The following is a 13,520-nucleotide window of genomic DNA, read 5'->3' on the forward strand; positions in this document are numbered from 1 at the left end:
TGTGTGTACGTGCGTTGTTGTTGCGATACATACACGTGCGCGAGATTACGTGAACTCCGCCGCCAGGCCACCGCAAAGGGGCTCTGTTTAGCTCTGATAGGTAAGTTACCTACTCGCGCCGTCGTCTCTCTCTCTCTCTCTCTTTCTCTCTTAAATGCGATTCTGATCTGATGGCTCGCCCGTGTTTTATTTATTGATGAGCGCGCGCACTGCCGCCAGTTCCACGATAGATAGATAACAAACGAAAATTTAAGTATCCTTATATGGTACTGTTAAGGTGCAAGTGCTCATTGTGGAAGCTGATATAGATCTGATAAAAAACCATAATAAGCTAGTTTATTCGGTTATTGCTAAAATGTAAATAGGGCTTTTTAATATTCATTTTTTTGCTTGTTGCTACGTAAACCTTGATCAATATTTTATTGGCGACAATGGACAGACTTATTATTGCTCTAAATGTATTAATGTGTTAAAGTATTGTTTTTTGCAGAATAGATTTTTTTAAACGAACGACAAGTCGACAACTTGACCATGTACTTAGATCTGATCTGTACCCTCTAGATTTAGATAGTAACATCAGTGATACCAACTTAAGTGAGTGCCAGAATGTTTTCTGCTAGTGCTATATATGTGCTATATATACATTATTTACACCCAAACATAACCTCGTTTCACGCACGCTCTCCATGTGGACTTGTTTTAGAACGCTCTGTAATTTTTATTTTGATTTTGTGAATTGTTTACACAATTTTTGAGGTAAGTGCGAACGGGTAATTCAACTTTACATTTTGCTCATTATTATTTTATTAGTTGTGATAACATAATGTTTATTTAATTTAGATATGCCGCGTGGAAAGAAGTTTTCTCGATCTCGCAAAGAGCCGATATCAAAACCAAAACGTAAAGGAAAATTTAATTATAGGACTGCGTCCTATATCAAAGAAAGAGAAGCTAAAAATGAAGAGATTGAAAATCGTAGACAAAAAGTTGAAGAGTATAAAGCAAGGCAGCAAAGTTATTATGCACAAGACAGCTCAGAAGAAGAAGAAGAGGAAGATCCAGTGAATGATCTTTTAAAAACATTTAAAGGCCAGAATGTCGTTAAAAAAGTAGCTGTTGTTTCTGAAAGTGAGAGCGAAGAAGAGATTGAAGAAAATTCTGCAGAAGATGCAGTAGAAGAACAGGAGTTAAATGAGGAGCAGGTAGATAACGAGGACAGTGGTGAAGAGAATGACGAGGTGGATGTGGAAAAAGAGGATGAAGATGTTGATATTGAAGAATGTGCTGAAGATGAAGATGAAAGCGAAAGTGAGGGAAGCGGAGAATCAGAATCAGAGAATAAAAATCTGAAAAATGAAACAAAATCCAAGAAAAAGAAAGTACAAAAGGAAGATGAGATTGAAGTAGAAATAAAAGAAAAAGATGAAGAAGATGAAGAGACTGCTCGTGAAGATGCTGGGCATGTGAAAGATCCTTTTACAATACATCTACGTAACGATCTTGATAATGAATTGTATCAAGCATTGTCTAATTTACCAGTAAGCTTAAGTACACAAAAATTAAAGTGGCCAAATTTAGGTAATGTAATTTGTCAAATACCACAAGTAGATAAAGTAAAAGAGTCTGCAATGAAAAAACAAAAAGTTTCAGTATTGGAAGATAAAACTTTTGCAGAACATGGCAAAGTGCCTACATTGATTAATAATGTAGATTGGAATGAATTATATGTGAAATCCTTAATCCAGGGTAATCTTACTAAAGCTAATTATAACAACATAAAAGATGACTTGGAAACAAATCCCAGTCCTCTGACTCCTCTACAAAAGGAACTGTTATCTGTTATTAATAATTATCAAGATTTATTGTACTGTGAAAGGACATTTGACAATGAAGCAGAAATACAGTTCACATATTGCTTACACGCGATTAACCATGTTTTGAAAACTAGGACTAAAGTACTGCATCACAATGCAAAGATTCAGAAGTCAAAATTAACGGATATGAGTGAAATTCCAGATGAATACAGAGATCAAGGTCTTTTGAGACCCAAAGTTTTAATTCTTGTGCCTTTCAGATATTCTTGTTTAAAAATAGTAGAGCTGCTTATTTCAATATTTATTGGCGAAGAGAAAGGTGGATCTGTAATAAACAAGAAAAGATTCATGGAAGACTTTGGAGGTAGTGAAATTATTATGCCTAAGAAAAATCCTAAACCAGAGGATTATGAACAAACTTTCAAAGGAAATACGGACGACACTTTTAAAATTGGTATATCCATTACCAAAAAGGCTCTGAAGCTGTATTCAGATTTTTACTCTTCTGACATAATCATCTCATCTGTACTGGGAATGAGAATGACGATTGGAGCAGAGGGAGAAGAAGATCGAGATTACGACTTTCTCGCTTCCGTAGAGCTCTTAATCATGGACCAAATGGAGATTTTCTTCATGCAGAATTGGGATCATCTTCTCCACGTCATGAATCACCTGCACCTGCAACCGAAGAACTCGCATGGTACAGATTTCGGACGAGTACGCAGCTGGTGCGTGAATGGCTGGAGCAAGTATTACAGGCAAACCCTGATATTTTCCGGTATTCAACTGCCAGAAATTCACGGAATCTTTAACAAACACTGTCACAATTACTCGGGCAAAGTAAAAATCGCCAATCCCATATCAACGGGGTCCATCACGCATGTACTGGTGCAGATTCCACAGGTCTTTCACAGATTCAACGTAAACGATCACGCAAAAGCCATCGATGCAAGATTTGAATTTTTCACCACGAAAATCTTGCCTCAGTACAGAGACAGTATAATGAATCACACGCTGATTTTCGTACCCTCATACTTTGACTATGTCAAGCTTCGAAATTACTTTCGAAAGGAGGACATCAGTTTCGTCCAGATTTGCGAGTACACGCGGGATGCGAAGGTGGCCAGAGCGAGAGACATGTTCTTTCACAGCGACGCTAACTTCCTCCTGTACACCGAGCGTTTCCACTTCTTCCGAAGAATTCGCGTTAAAGGAATCAGACACATCATCTTCTATGCGCCGCCCGCGTTCTCGCACTTCTACAGCGAGATGTGCAACCTGATGCAAGAGGCTTACCAAAATCCGAAGTCGGGCTCCTCGAGTAACATGACAGTGACGACGGTTTATTGTAAATACGATGTTCTGCCGCTCTCGGCCATCGTCGGCAGCGACAGAGCCGGCAAGATGGTCAGCTCGGAAAAAACGGTTCACATGGTGATGACCGGATGATAGGAGGGACGATAAGAGATAAGATATTTGTTTTTGTACATATTTGATAAATAAATTAATTTCGATAATAAACGCTTCGTTTTTATTTTACAGTAAATTCGTATAATAACGGTTGTGTATCACATCTTCATAATATTTATGTAATCCTAATGGTTATCAATAGGAGAACTTTGTTTAGTAGATTTCTACCGCTTTATCTTTGTTTACATTATTCCTTATAATATTGCGTCATTACAATACTTCTCTAAATCATACATCGCACTTGGGCCAATTCGCGAGAGAAACAATTGTTACGCATACATGATGCTTATTCTGCATGCTTCGTTGACAGTGACGTGAATGATAGTTCTAAACATCAATATTTCTTCACAGCCTAATACCCAAACGAAATCGTTATAATCTTTTGTCATGCGTCTAAATATAATATTGTAATATAGTAGTCAGGCCCTATCATCATAATCTTAGACTTATAGTACGTGCTTAGTTCAGAAAGGCTGACTTACATGCTCGTTGAAAACCGAACTAGACGATACGTAATATGCATTATATAAGTAACGTCGAAGTAGAAGATTCGTTTAAAAAAAGTATACAGAGTATAACTGGAAGTATATAGAGAATCATTCAACGCGATACATATCAGTTCAACAATTTCATATAACTTTCGCACGGCGAGGATTTGGATAGAGGAGCCGCATGAGCTGGTTCCAACACATTAATATGTAATATAACGTGTCCATATTTAATGATGTTGATGTATATAATCAACGAAAATCTCTAACATCGATATATCCTTCTGCAGCGTCGGTGATTTAATTCCAAAACATCGTCGTCGATCGCATTATACAATCAAGTGCAAACGCTCCTATACATTAGAAAAAGTCGTCGCGATTCAATCTCGTAGAGTCAATCGTCCATGAGGTCATCCGCACCTGGCTCTATCGTGCTGTCGTGGTACTCTTCGTCGTTGGTGACGTGCGGTACCGCCTGGAATTGGTCGGAAGAGATCGACGGCATAAGGGGTAGGTCCGTGGAGTAGTCCACGTCTCTCTGACTCGCTGGGGTCGTTAGGGTGCGGTAGAGACTGCTCTTGACCAGCTGCTGGGGACTTGAGTCGTAGGTAGACTGCGAGGAGTCGGTGGTCGATGAACCTAGTGGTGTTGTTCCGTCCGGCGACGTTCCTGTGGAAGTGTGAAGAGTTTTTTATAATAGTCTGAAATACATGACAATTCAATTCATGAAATGTTGGCTTCGACTTCTTTTTAGATACCTATTTTTATCTTAACGCGATTAAATTTTTTTTTTGGGAAAGCCTTTTATATTTTGGAAAGATTGAAAAATGATGCTTACTTCAGAAAATCACATAATGTCTTTGTCTCACACGTTTTCCTATAGTCAATCCTAAAAAATCTCCCAAGATATAAACTACCAGTAGAAACGTGCCGAGTGTGGTCAGCCGCGCGCATCATTCAAAACGATCACATTGAAAAAAAAAACGAAGCCACCTCGCATCCAATTTACCATTGAGTTTATTGGTCGATCCAGCAATTTCATCCATAACCGAGGGCGTGACGTCGACACAGGATGTCTTGGCCGGAGGCAACGGCGTAGTCGCGTTGGGCGATTTGTGCGGCCTGTATCGGTGATCCGATGGGTCCCATATGTACATGTAGTAGAGCGACAGAACTATGGCCGCGAGGCTGACGGAGATAATGTAGGCGACGACTGTGAGGACGCGCACGAGTTTCTGCTTGTGCTTGGGCTCGTAGAGCTTGTCCTTGCTTTCCTCGCCGGCGAACTTGACCTCGTTCGCGGGCTTGCCTTCGGCGTGCTTCGTACCGAGGGTGCGGCTGATGCTTGCCATCACGTTGTGCGCGCTCATCTTCCGCGAGATCTGCATCCTACGACGGGCCCGGCTCTGCGCGGTTACCATCTTTAGTTCGTGCTTTAGTATGGATGTCTATATTTGTGTTAGCTGTAGGAGGACTCTCTTTTCGTTGCGGATTTTTTGACCTTCTTGTCGCGTGGAATATTGAGAAATTTTTTTTTCATCGATCGTGTGCTTTGGCTATACACACATGCATATACGCGCGGCTTGAATCTTGATTGAGCTGAAGAATGCCATGTTTGCAAAGCTCTTGGAACTTATCAGATAAGAGCAAAATATGTGTGTTCAGTAGAAAAGATCGATTTTGGTAAGACAATGCTTGCCATGATGATTGATCTCAATATTCCTCGCGCTATACAACAGTGACAGATGCGTTAAGTTGACTATACTGTGAATTTAATAATGACTTTTTTGTGCAAACGATATTTTTTTCTGAATAGCTTCTCTCTGACGATTGTATAGCTTGCCCAATTTGGCTGATTGATGTGCACCGATATATCTAATGCGTTTAGAACGTGAATTTACGGAGTAATTTTATCCTCGATATTCTGCCCAGACTAGCTCGATTGTGTTTATGCAACGACTCTCGATATATCCTCCTTGTGTTTGGAACGGTCGACTTTGTGTATCTTTTCGAAAGCTTTTCTGATCCACATTGCTCGCGATTCTCTTTATTTTTAAACTCGATCACGACTCGAAGTGCCGCGTAGAATTAGCTGATTAGGTCGAGTTCGAAAAAATTGCATTTGATACAGAAGATTTTTAATTAATAAATAAATTATAACAACAAACTTTTTGGATAAACTGTATCAACATTTGTTCGAAGACTATTCATCGTAACGTGTCGTACAAGCGTGCTGGGCCTGTAATGAAACGCAATGTAATTAATTTTTAATTACAGTATGGTAGAAAACGTAATTAAAAGGGGAGACTCGAGGTAACAACGGTATAAATACACGCGATCCTCTCGGAAAATAACTCGAATGACAAGAACACACCGGTAAAACCCAGTCGTACAGTAAAATGTTGATTCCATCAACAGCGCGTATAAATTCTATTTTTGCATCAAGCTCTGTAATAAAAGAAGCCCTTGGATTTTGATTGTTAAATTACCCGTACTATTCCTTCAAAGATCCATTACAATACATTACAACAAATATTTCAGACTCGTCCTATTCTCATGACTCTTTATCGAAAGTTCAAGCACGAGATAATCCCATATCAATATGAGTTCAGCGTCGACAGGATCAGCATTTTATCTACCCCGTATCGAGCCGCTTGTATAGATTCGAGGAACAAACAGTATAAGAGCCATCTACGCCGAGGTCATGCCACCCTGCGCGTCAGAATTGACCCTTATTCTCGAGTAGATGCCTATATACGCATGTATAGGTATATATTCGCAGTAATATCTCCCCTGTGAATCAGCTGCAATAAAATCCAATCTAAAACTAATTACGAAAACAACGACTCTCTCGCTGTTTGCACAACTCGTAACAAAGGGAATATATTAGTAGTCATTACATACACACGCGCGCGCGCCCGCCGATCGATGCGAATGTAAACAATATAGTTCCGTTTGCGCTCAAACAAAGAAAAAGCGCGAAACGCGCGGTGTTAATTTATTTTCGCTATAATGCCTTGGATTACTTTGCGCAAACACGAATATTCATATAATATCGATATACTCACTTCTCAATAAGTACACATCAATCAGCATTGGGTGTAAGAAAAACCCACGATCCAACTTATTCTTCCCGTGTGTATAGCTATATACATCTATTCGAAAGCTCTCCTTACCACACAGCCGAGTCAGCGCAGCGCAACGAACCTCTCGGTCCTCGATGTAGGTATTATCCTTCCGCGATCCTCTCTCGATGCATTCACGCACGCGTAAGAAGTAGGAAAATCGAGGGAAGCAAAAAACTCCAAACGACGGCCTACCGCGCTGATGGTCGCGACGGGCCCATGTGTAGGCCTGTCAAAGCGCACACTCTGTCGTCCAGGAGTCGAGCGAATGGAGGATGTCCACGCGTCTATTCTCGGCGAGGAGTACGAGGGCTGACCGGACGCCACCTACGCCTTGGGCCACTGAGAGGCGCGGAGGTGCTCGGGGGAGAATAGCAGCGCTGCCACGCGGAAGCTTGCGCAAGCTCGACGACACACGCGATATGTGTTATAATACATGCTCCGCGACTCTCTGCGCAGGGAGCTGGCGCCGCCGCGTGACCGGGGGGAAAATCATCGAGCTTTTCTCCAAGACGGCGGGAAAGTTACGTAAGCTAGGCTTGCTTTGAATCGCGCGTGATGTAATATTTTCGAGTATGGGTGGAATAAGGGGGTCAGTAATTCCTTGGAAAATATCATGCACTTTGAGGAATTTAAAATTTTTTCATTTTCACGAACGCGAGCTTTAATTGAAAAATTCCGAGTTTCATGCGATAAAACTCGGAGCTTCGTTGAGCACAGCGTTTTTCTGGGCATTATACATTTATCATACGTGAATAGCTGCTGAACGTCGCATGAAAAATTCTACTTCGAACGAGCTTGAAAACGGAATGAGGACGTCGACGGACGCGCGTTTCCGGATAAATCGAAAGACGTGTATACATATAATCGAGGATCTTTAGCATCAGCCTAGATCCAGGCCATTAGCCCGGATTTTGCAAGCTCTGCGCCGCGATATCGCCGGCGAAGGGCCTTGACACATCCGAATATTCACCAGGTTATACACTCGCTCTCCGTGCGCGTGAAAGTTTATTGCTCGTGCTCTTACAACCCGATCGATAAGTAGGTATTAGGCGCTTGATGGACAGTGCGGGACGGGTCTCGCGCGCTCAGGCGCGTGACTGCGGCGTTGTCGGACATGTGAATTTTGGCGTGCGCAGATTAATTTGATCTATCGAATTTTCGTCTTAGCTCGTTTGAGTGTACGACACGTGACCGGCTCTTATACATTGTATATAAAAGAGCACTTACGGCTTGTCGTCGTGAAGAGCGCTTGTAACTGAATTTGCGTTTGGTCGTTCGATGACTCGTGCGGATGGGGGAGTTGCACGTGACTTCCTACGTTATTTTTAGATTTTCGTTTGTCTATGGAGGGTTAATAGCGGCATTGTGCGTAAATCGAAGCATTGATTTGTTTTGTGAGCTTTCGCGATTAGATATAGAAACATTGAAGTTAAAATCGTAACAATAAGTCTTAAAAAAATATAGTTACTCAACAAATATTGTTAAAAAAATATAATCATAGCATTTTCTCGAGGAATCGAAACCGAATTTATTGATAGTTTGATCAATTTCATCGCGGTTCCCTCGTCCGATAAACTGTTGAGTTTATTAACTGGGCAAATAACGCGTTTCCGTCCATCGGACGATTAGCCGTTCGAGCTCAAGTATTAGGAAGAACACCGCGCCTTTGTTTTCGGAGCGTTCGATTTTTTAACTTCCGCACAGGAGGCGTAGGATTAACTAGAACTGCCGTATTTTTCGTTTGCTTTGCTCGGAGCAAGCTTCAATTCTCCGACGTCGTTATTTCTGGGTTAAGAACTGCTGGATGTACGAGTTACACCGGATCTATACCAAAATAATTAAACGTTTTGTTCTGATACAGTCTTGTGATTGCTAAGTTGAAATCAGTGAACCTATATCCAAGGGTACAAGTCGTCTATGACAATTACTCAGTTAATAAGGATAATATTCAGTTAACGAGAATTATGTATAAAATTCCAACAGGAGAAAAAAAAACGCCAAATTGTAGGGCGAATCGCCAAGTCTATACACTTATACAATTAAGTAGTTTGAAAATTTCCGTTTCCGGGGAGTAACAACAAGAAATAAAAACAATTTCAGAGATCGAGAGAAAGAGGATCAGAATTGTAAGTGTAACGGTAGCAAGACAAATACACCCGCACGCACACGCACGACTTTGTTTGCACTAGCGGATAAAGAGAACCAAGTGCGCTTGCTTATATACTGGTATATATAAGCAAGGCAACCGATGATATAACGCATGTACCCGAAGGAAGCCCCGGCGTCGGCGTTGCGCGCGCGCGACCTTGCCCCGTTTGCTCCGCGAACTCTCTTCGTCGTCTGATTAGTCTCCCGCCCCTGCAGGAACTTGTACTCGCACCATTTCTATGGCTTTGAATATTATGTCTCTTGTCTAGCTGAGGCACTCTCCCTCGATCCTCTATATAGATCGTCGGCCCCGCGTTTCACATACTAGACACTGTCACACGTGCAGCCAATGCTATGATACTTATCCGTTAATAAACCTGGCCGTTTTTTTCTAGCGCCTTTGGATTACTCTAATCTGTCTTTGTGTGCCCAATCTCGGCTTGCCTTGGCTCGCGGGAAACTTAATTCAACCGCGAGAGTCCTAATCCCTTGCTGAGACGCACATTTTTTAACCCGGTTGAGGTGAACTTCGGTATACACCGCGCCAGTCCCGAGGATGAACCAATTACTATAAATACGGTTTCGCTGTAATTAATGAATGACGAAGAGATAAATAAACAACAGTAAAACGTTCGAAAGCATCAAAAGAAGTGAAAGCACTAAATATGCTTCATTTTAATGTCTTAATATAACAACCCAAGCGCTTATATATTACTTATACAATACTTCCGCTTCTCGGGCTCTTCGTAAACCTACTTTGAGTTAGCGCGAACTGCCGTTAAATTGGAGATGGACATGGAAATTGCTAATTATGGCTGACTCCTTTTCTAGCCAACTTTCGTTTTTAATGTTCTATGGAAAGGGATGGAGAACTAGCTGAAAGCTCTGATGTTTAGCTAATATTAATGTAGCTGATGTAATATTTCTAAATCAGATTGTTATAAACTTAAAAATAACACAATAATTTAACGGCTGAAAAGATTAAGGTACTAGCATGAGAAGTAAATCCATTTAGAAACAACGCACCATTGGATAAGTTACGCAAGGCTGCAGCGCAGCATCGCATTTCTGAAAGCCTCTCCTCACCTCTTTTCGCGGTCAGACGTTACTGGCTGTATTTGAGCATCCGGTTCGTTTAATCTCGTCGTTGTCTACACAAACGATCCCCGCGAGAGTGAGCCTCCGAAAACCACGTCGTACTTCGACTCTGCGGATATATGTGTATACGCCGAGTACTAAACATTCGATTTTCACTCGTGCCACTTTTGGATATGAGTAGCAGATGTGCGTGTTTAATTTTGAGATGATACGACATTTCGAGAGACTTGATATCCTATGCGTAGAAATGAGTTACTTATATTTTTTGGGATTTTAATTAATGCGTCGTATTTGTTTTCGCGTTTTCATTTACGCGCGGTTAATTAGAAAAAAGGTCGAGAATCGTCATACTGTAATTAAATTTTATTTTGGTCATTAAAAAATACGTTCTGTTTCATTTGTCCCTTCGACGTTATACATCACGCAATTATCACAATAAGTTCTTAAGGATCATATACTTCAATTTAATTAAACTACGTAGCTGTGTGTGTCCTTTTCGTATATAAACCAGCAGTTAATTACTACGCATTGCTTTAGACAAATTTATTATACGACATTATAAAGAAGTGAGAAGATAAAACGGATTTTCTCAAATGAACATATATTGATTGATCTGAGAAACCAATTAAAACTTGGATTACACGAAACGAGAATTTTCTATGTATATGAATGCATATGTATTTGCCAGCCGACCTCTCCAAGCATCAAAGATCAACTGTCGTATATATTATTATAATTAATACTTATGTCAAAGCCAACATTTCATTTCTCTCGTACACCTCGTACACTCGAATTAATACGTATCTAAAGAAAGGCAGTATGAAGGCAACACAACACCAAGTGCTATAAAAAAAAACAGCGGTGCTAACCTCGTGTCGTCGGAGTAGTCCTGACTTTTAGCGGTCGCTTTCTGGATCCTTCCGACTTGATCGGCACCTCGAGATGCTTCAGAGCGAAGGGCATCTGGTGCTGTTTTTTTACGCTGCTGACTTTCTTCGTAGCCCTCGTCGAGCTTGCGCCCGATACTTCCTCCGACGACGCGTCGTTTTTCAAAGAGGACGAGGTTCTGCTGTTTCTAGTCCTGTCTGTCTGGTCACCGCTCGAGTTTGTCGAGAACGAAGCGTCGCTGTTGGACGATGAACTCTCCGCGATTACCGGTGCCAGCATACTGTTGGAAAAGAATTGAATCATGTTTTTACCCACTTAACAATTTTTATGTCTATTTAGCGTAATACGAATGAGGTGGCAGAAAGTGTGTTAATGTTGTGAATTCGAAGAATTTTAAGAACGAGAGATTGTTACCAAGTCTCTGAACTTCTTTTATTATAAAATATCGAATAGAAAATAAATTATAAAATAATGTGAAAAAAAATGTTTGTAGTGGTCAACTTAATCGTGAACTTTTAACCATAAAGTATCTCACGTGTTCACTTCGCATGATTTCGTTCTATCTTTACAATTGCTCGTAAAATGCGTATTACACGATCGAATTTCACGTGCCCCTTATTCCAGATGGCTGGCCTTCTGCTGTTTGCATATCGAATCAACAACATAAAACTCCAAACATGAAGTTACGAAACAACCGTGCCCTTAAAGCCACAGGAAGATTCACCAAAAAAAAAATTATTTCAATGCAAGTCACCCAATTCCACTCCGTATCGAAAACATAAAAGAAAATGTTCTCACGTGACATCCTGCAGTCCGAGAGTAGCCTCTGCCGACGACTTGCCCTTCTCGAAGTTCGCCTTCAGCACGGGGTTAATGTTCTTCACGATCTCCCGTCTCGTCTTGAGTCTCTCCTGCTCGGGATGCAATCTGGCCTCGGCATCGGCAGCCGCGAACACGTCGATAGCAGCCGGTGCCATCCTCGACATGATCATCGCCGGTGGTCCTCTGGTCGGCGCGTCAAGCTCCGGAGCCACGTGGAAGTCGACCCTCGGCTCCGAGTGCGAGCTTATCGCCTGGGCGTGCATGAGTCTCGGGTTCGGCGGATGCCAGAGGAAGATGTAGTACGCGCTGAGGACGATGCCGACGAACGAGACCGAGACCATGTAGGCCGTCACCGTTATTATCCGGATGATCTTCTTGGGCTCGCGGTCCTCGTACAGCGCATCCTGCTTCGCCTTGTCCGCCGGGTTCTCGCTCGACGTCTCGGCGCCGCTGCTCATCATGCTGATGGCTGATCGCTTCTTTCAGTTCTCGGGATTATCGGGTCAAGCTTGTCCTGATCCAGAAAGAAAGGTGGCTCTTTTATTTTGATTCTCGGGACAAAAGGAGCGAACGCTTTAACGATCGCGAGCTTAATTAGATTTAAAATTAGACGCACGCGTTGCATGCGCTCGCCGCCGACGACTGATGGGAAGTAGGCGAGCGCGGCGCGAGAGACGTCCGCAATTACATGTAACGTAGTCTTTTTTGACGCGAATTAATTAAACTCGCCCGGAAAGTTATTCGATTTCAGCTCTATGAGTTGCGCGATCCGAGTTTCGTTGAAATCCACTCTTAAATGGAATCGCAACCCAGTATAATATAGAGTGCATCGTGCTCGGCGCGGCGATCTCGATTCAAATTTAGTCTCTATGTATATACTCCTATAGCGATCGATATCGGCGAAAAACTAACCCCATTAAAAATTCATCTCCGAGCACTGTAAATACTGCGCGAATGATAATGTCGCGGACGGGCGTGTATTATATCTACCTATATGTATACTGACCAGCCAGGAACGTTCTGGTTCTCACGTTGATATGCAGATTCCCAGCAGGCTTTCACATCTCCTCTCCCAAACAGCTCTCATTCAAATCTGTTTACCTCCTTCTCTCGCCGTCTGTTTACTCGGCTCTGATGCGCATCCTCTCGCCTGCGTTCAAACTCCTTCCCCTGTATGTTCTGCAATTTGTTCACGAGAGTTATGAATCTCGCGCATTTTACACGCAATTCTCGCCGAGGATCTAGTATAAGTAACGCAATGAGCTCTGCATATGGATAAAATCGTGCTCACGGCGCTCACTCGCAAGCTCGATCGGGTGTGCGTGAAGAAAGAAAAGAAAAAGTACGAAGTAGAAGGTCAGAGAGAAAGCAGAGCCTATCGGAAGAGCCGAGGCACTTGTACGACTTATCTCTCCGAATGCGCCCGGGGCAAGAACGCGCGTCGTGCTTAAGACACATAAGACTGCGCTCCGCAAGCTCTTGGCCGATCCTCCCTGCCTTCGCGCTTTCTCTCTCTCCCTCTCTCACTCGTTCTATTAAATTTTCCACGTGCGCGCAGACGCCACCGCCGCCGCCGCCTCGGCCACGCGCATTCGTACATGTGTTGTACCTATATGTGTACGTATGTACACAGAGACCACGATCGCGTTGATCTCTGCGAGTAT

The 13,520-nt window shown here is 42.3% G+C and overlaps 2 protein-coding genes across 4 annotated transcripts; one reads left to right on the forward strand and one right to left on the reverse strand.

The window, feature by feature from the left end:
• The first annotated feature begins 9 nt into the window (after nucleotides 1–9).
• On the forward strand, nucleotides 10–3,335 carry LOC100119720 (digestive organ expansion factor homolog). Its single transcript, XM_001603393.6, has 3 exons — nucleotides 10–100; nucleotides 491–756; nucleotides 841–3,335. The coding sequence occupies exon 3, from the start codon at nucleotides 843–845 to the stop codon at nucleotides 3,261–3,263; it is 2,421 nt and encodes an 806-aa protein (XP_001603443.2). The 5' UTR covers nucleotides 10–100; nucleotides 491–756; nucleotides 841–842; the 3' UTR covers nucleotides 3,264–3,335.
• Nucleotides 3,323–13,345, reverse strand: LOC100680175. 3 transcript variants are annotated; one of them, XM_008205895.3, is made up of 5 exons: nucleotides 13,148–13,329; nucleotides 12,863–13,035; nucleotides 11,833–12,370; nucleotides 11,016–11,314; nucleotides 3,323–4,441 (listed from the first exon to the last, which is right to left on the reverse strand). In XM_008205895.3, exons 3-5 carry the CDS (start codon nucleotides 12,315–12,317, stop codon nucleotides 4,167–4,169), a joined length of 1,059 nt encoding a protein of 352 aa, XP_008204117.1. In that variant the 5' UTR covers nucleotides 12,318–12,370; nucleotides 12,863–13,035; nucleotides 13,148–13,329; the 3' UTR covers nucleotides 3,323–4,166. The 3 variants fall into 3 exon arrangements, with proteins under 3 accessions (XP_008204117.1, XP_016842874.1, XP_032455280.1); XM_016987385.3 differs by having other exon boundaries at nucleotides 12,863–13,345; XM_032599389.1 differs by lacking the exon at nucleotides 3,323–4,441 and adding an exon at nucleotides 6,949–9,616 and having other exon boundaries at nucleotides 12,863–13,345.
• Between the last annotated feature and the right edge of the window lie 175 nt (nucleotides 13,346–13,520).

This window comes from Nasonia vitripennis, chromosome 4 (assembly GCF_009193385.2).
Source record: "Nasonia vitripennis strain AsymCx chromosome 4, Nvit_psr_1.1, whole genome shotgun sequence".
Lineage (NCBI taxonomy): Eukaryota > Metazoa > Arthropoda > Insecta > Hymenoptera > Pteromalidae > Nasonia > Nasonia vitripennis.

Bases quoted from the DNA above. Each gene is read 5' to 3' on its own strand.
- LOC100680175 (XM_016987385.3), bottom strand. From the start codon at position 12,317: ATGATGAGCAGCGGCGCCGAGACGTCGAGCGAGAACCCGGCGGACAAG. The intron at 11,315-11,832 runs GTGAGAACATTT...CTTTTCCAACAG, and splicing joins CTCGGACTGCAGGATGTCAC to TATGCTGGCACCGGTAATCG. The intron at 4,442-11,015 runs GTTAGCACCGCT...ACACTTCCACAG, and splicing joins GACTACTCCGACGACACGAG to GAACGTCGCCGGACGGAACA.
- LOC100119720 (XM_001603393.6), top strand. From the start codon at position 843: ATGCCGCGTGGAAAGAAGTTTTCTCGATCTCGCAAAGAGCCGATATCA.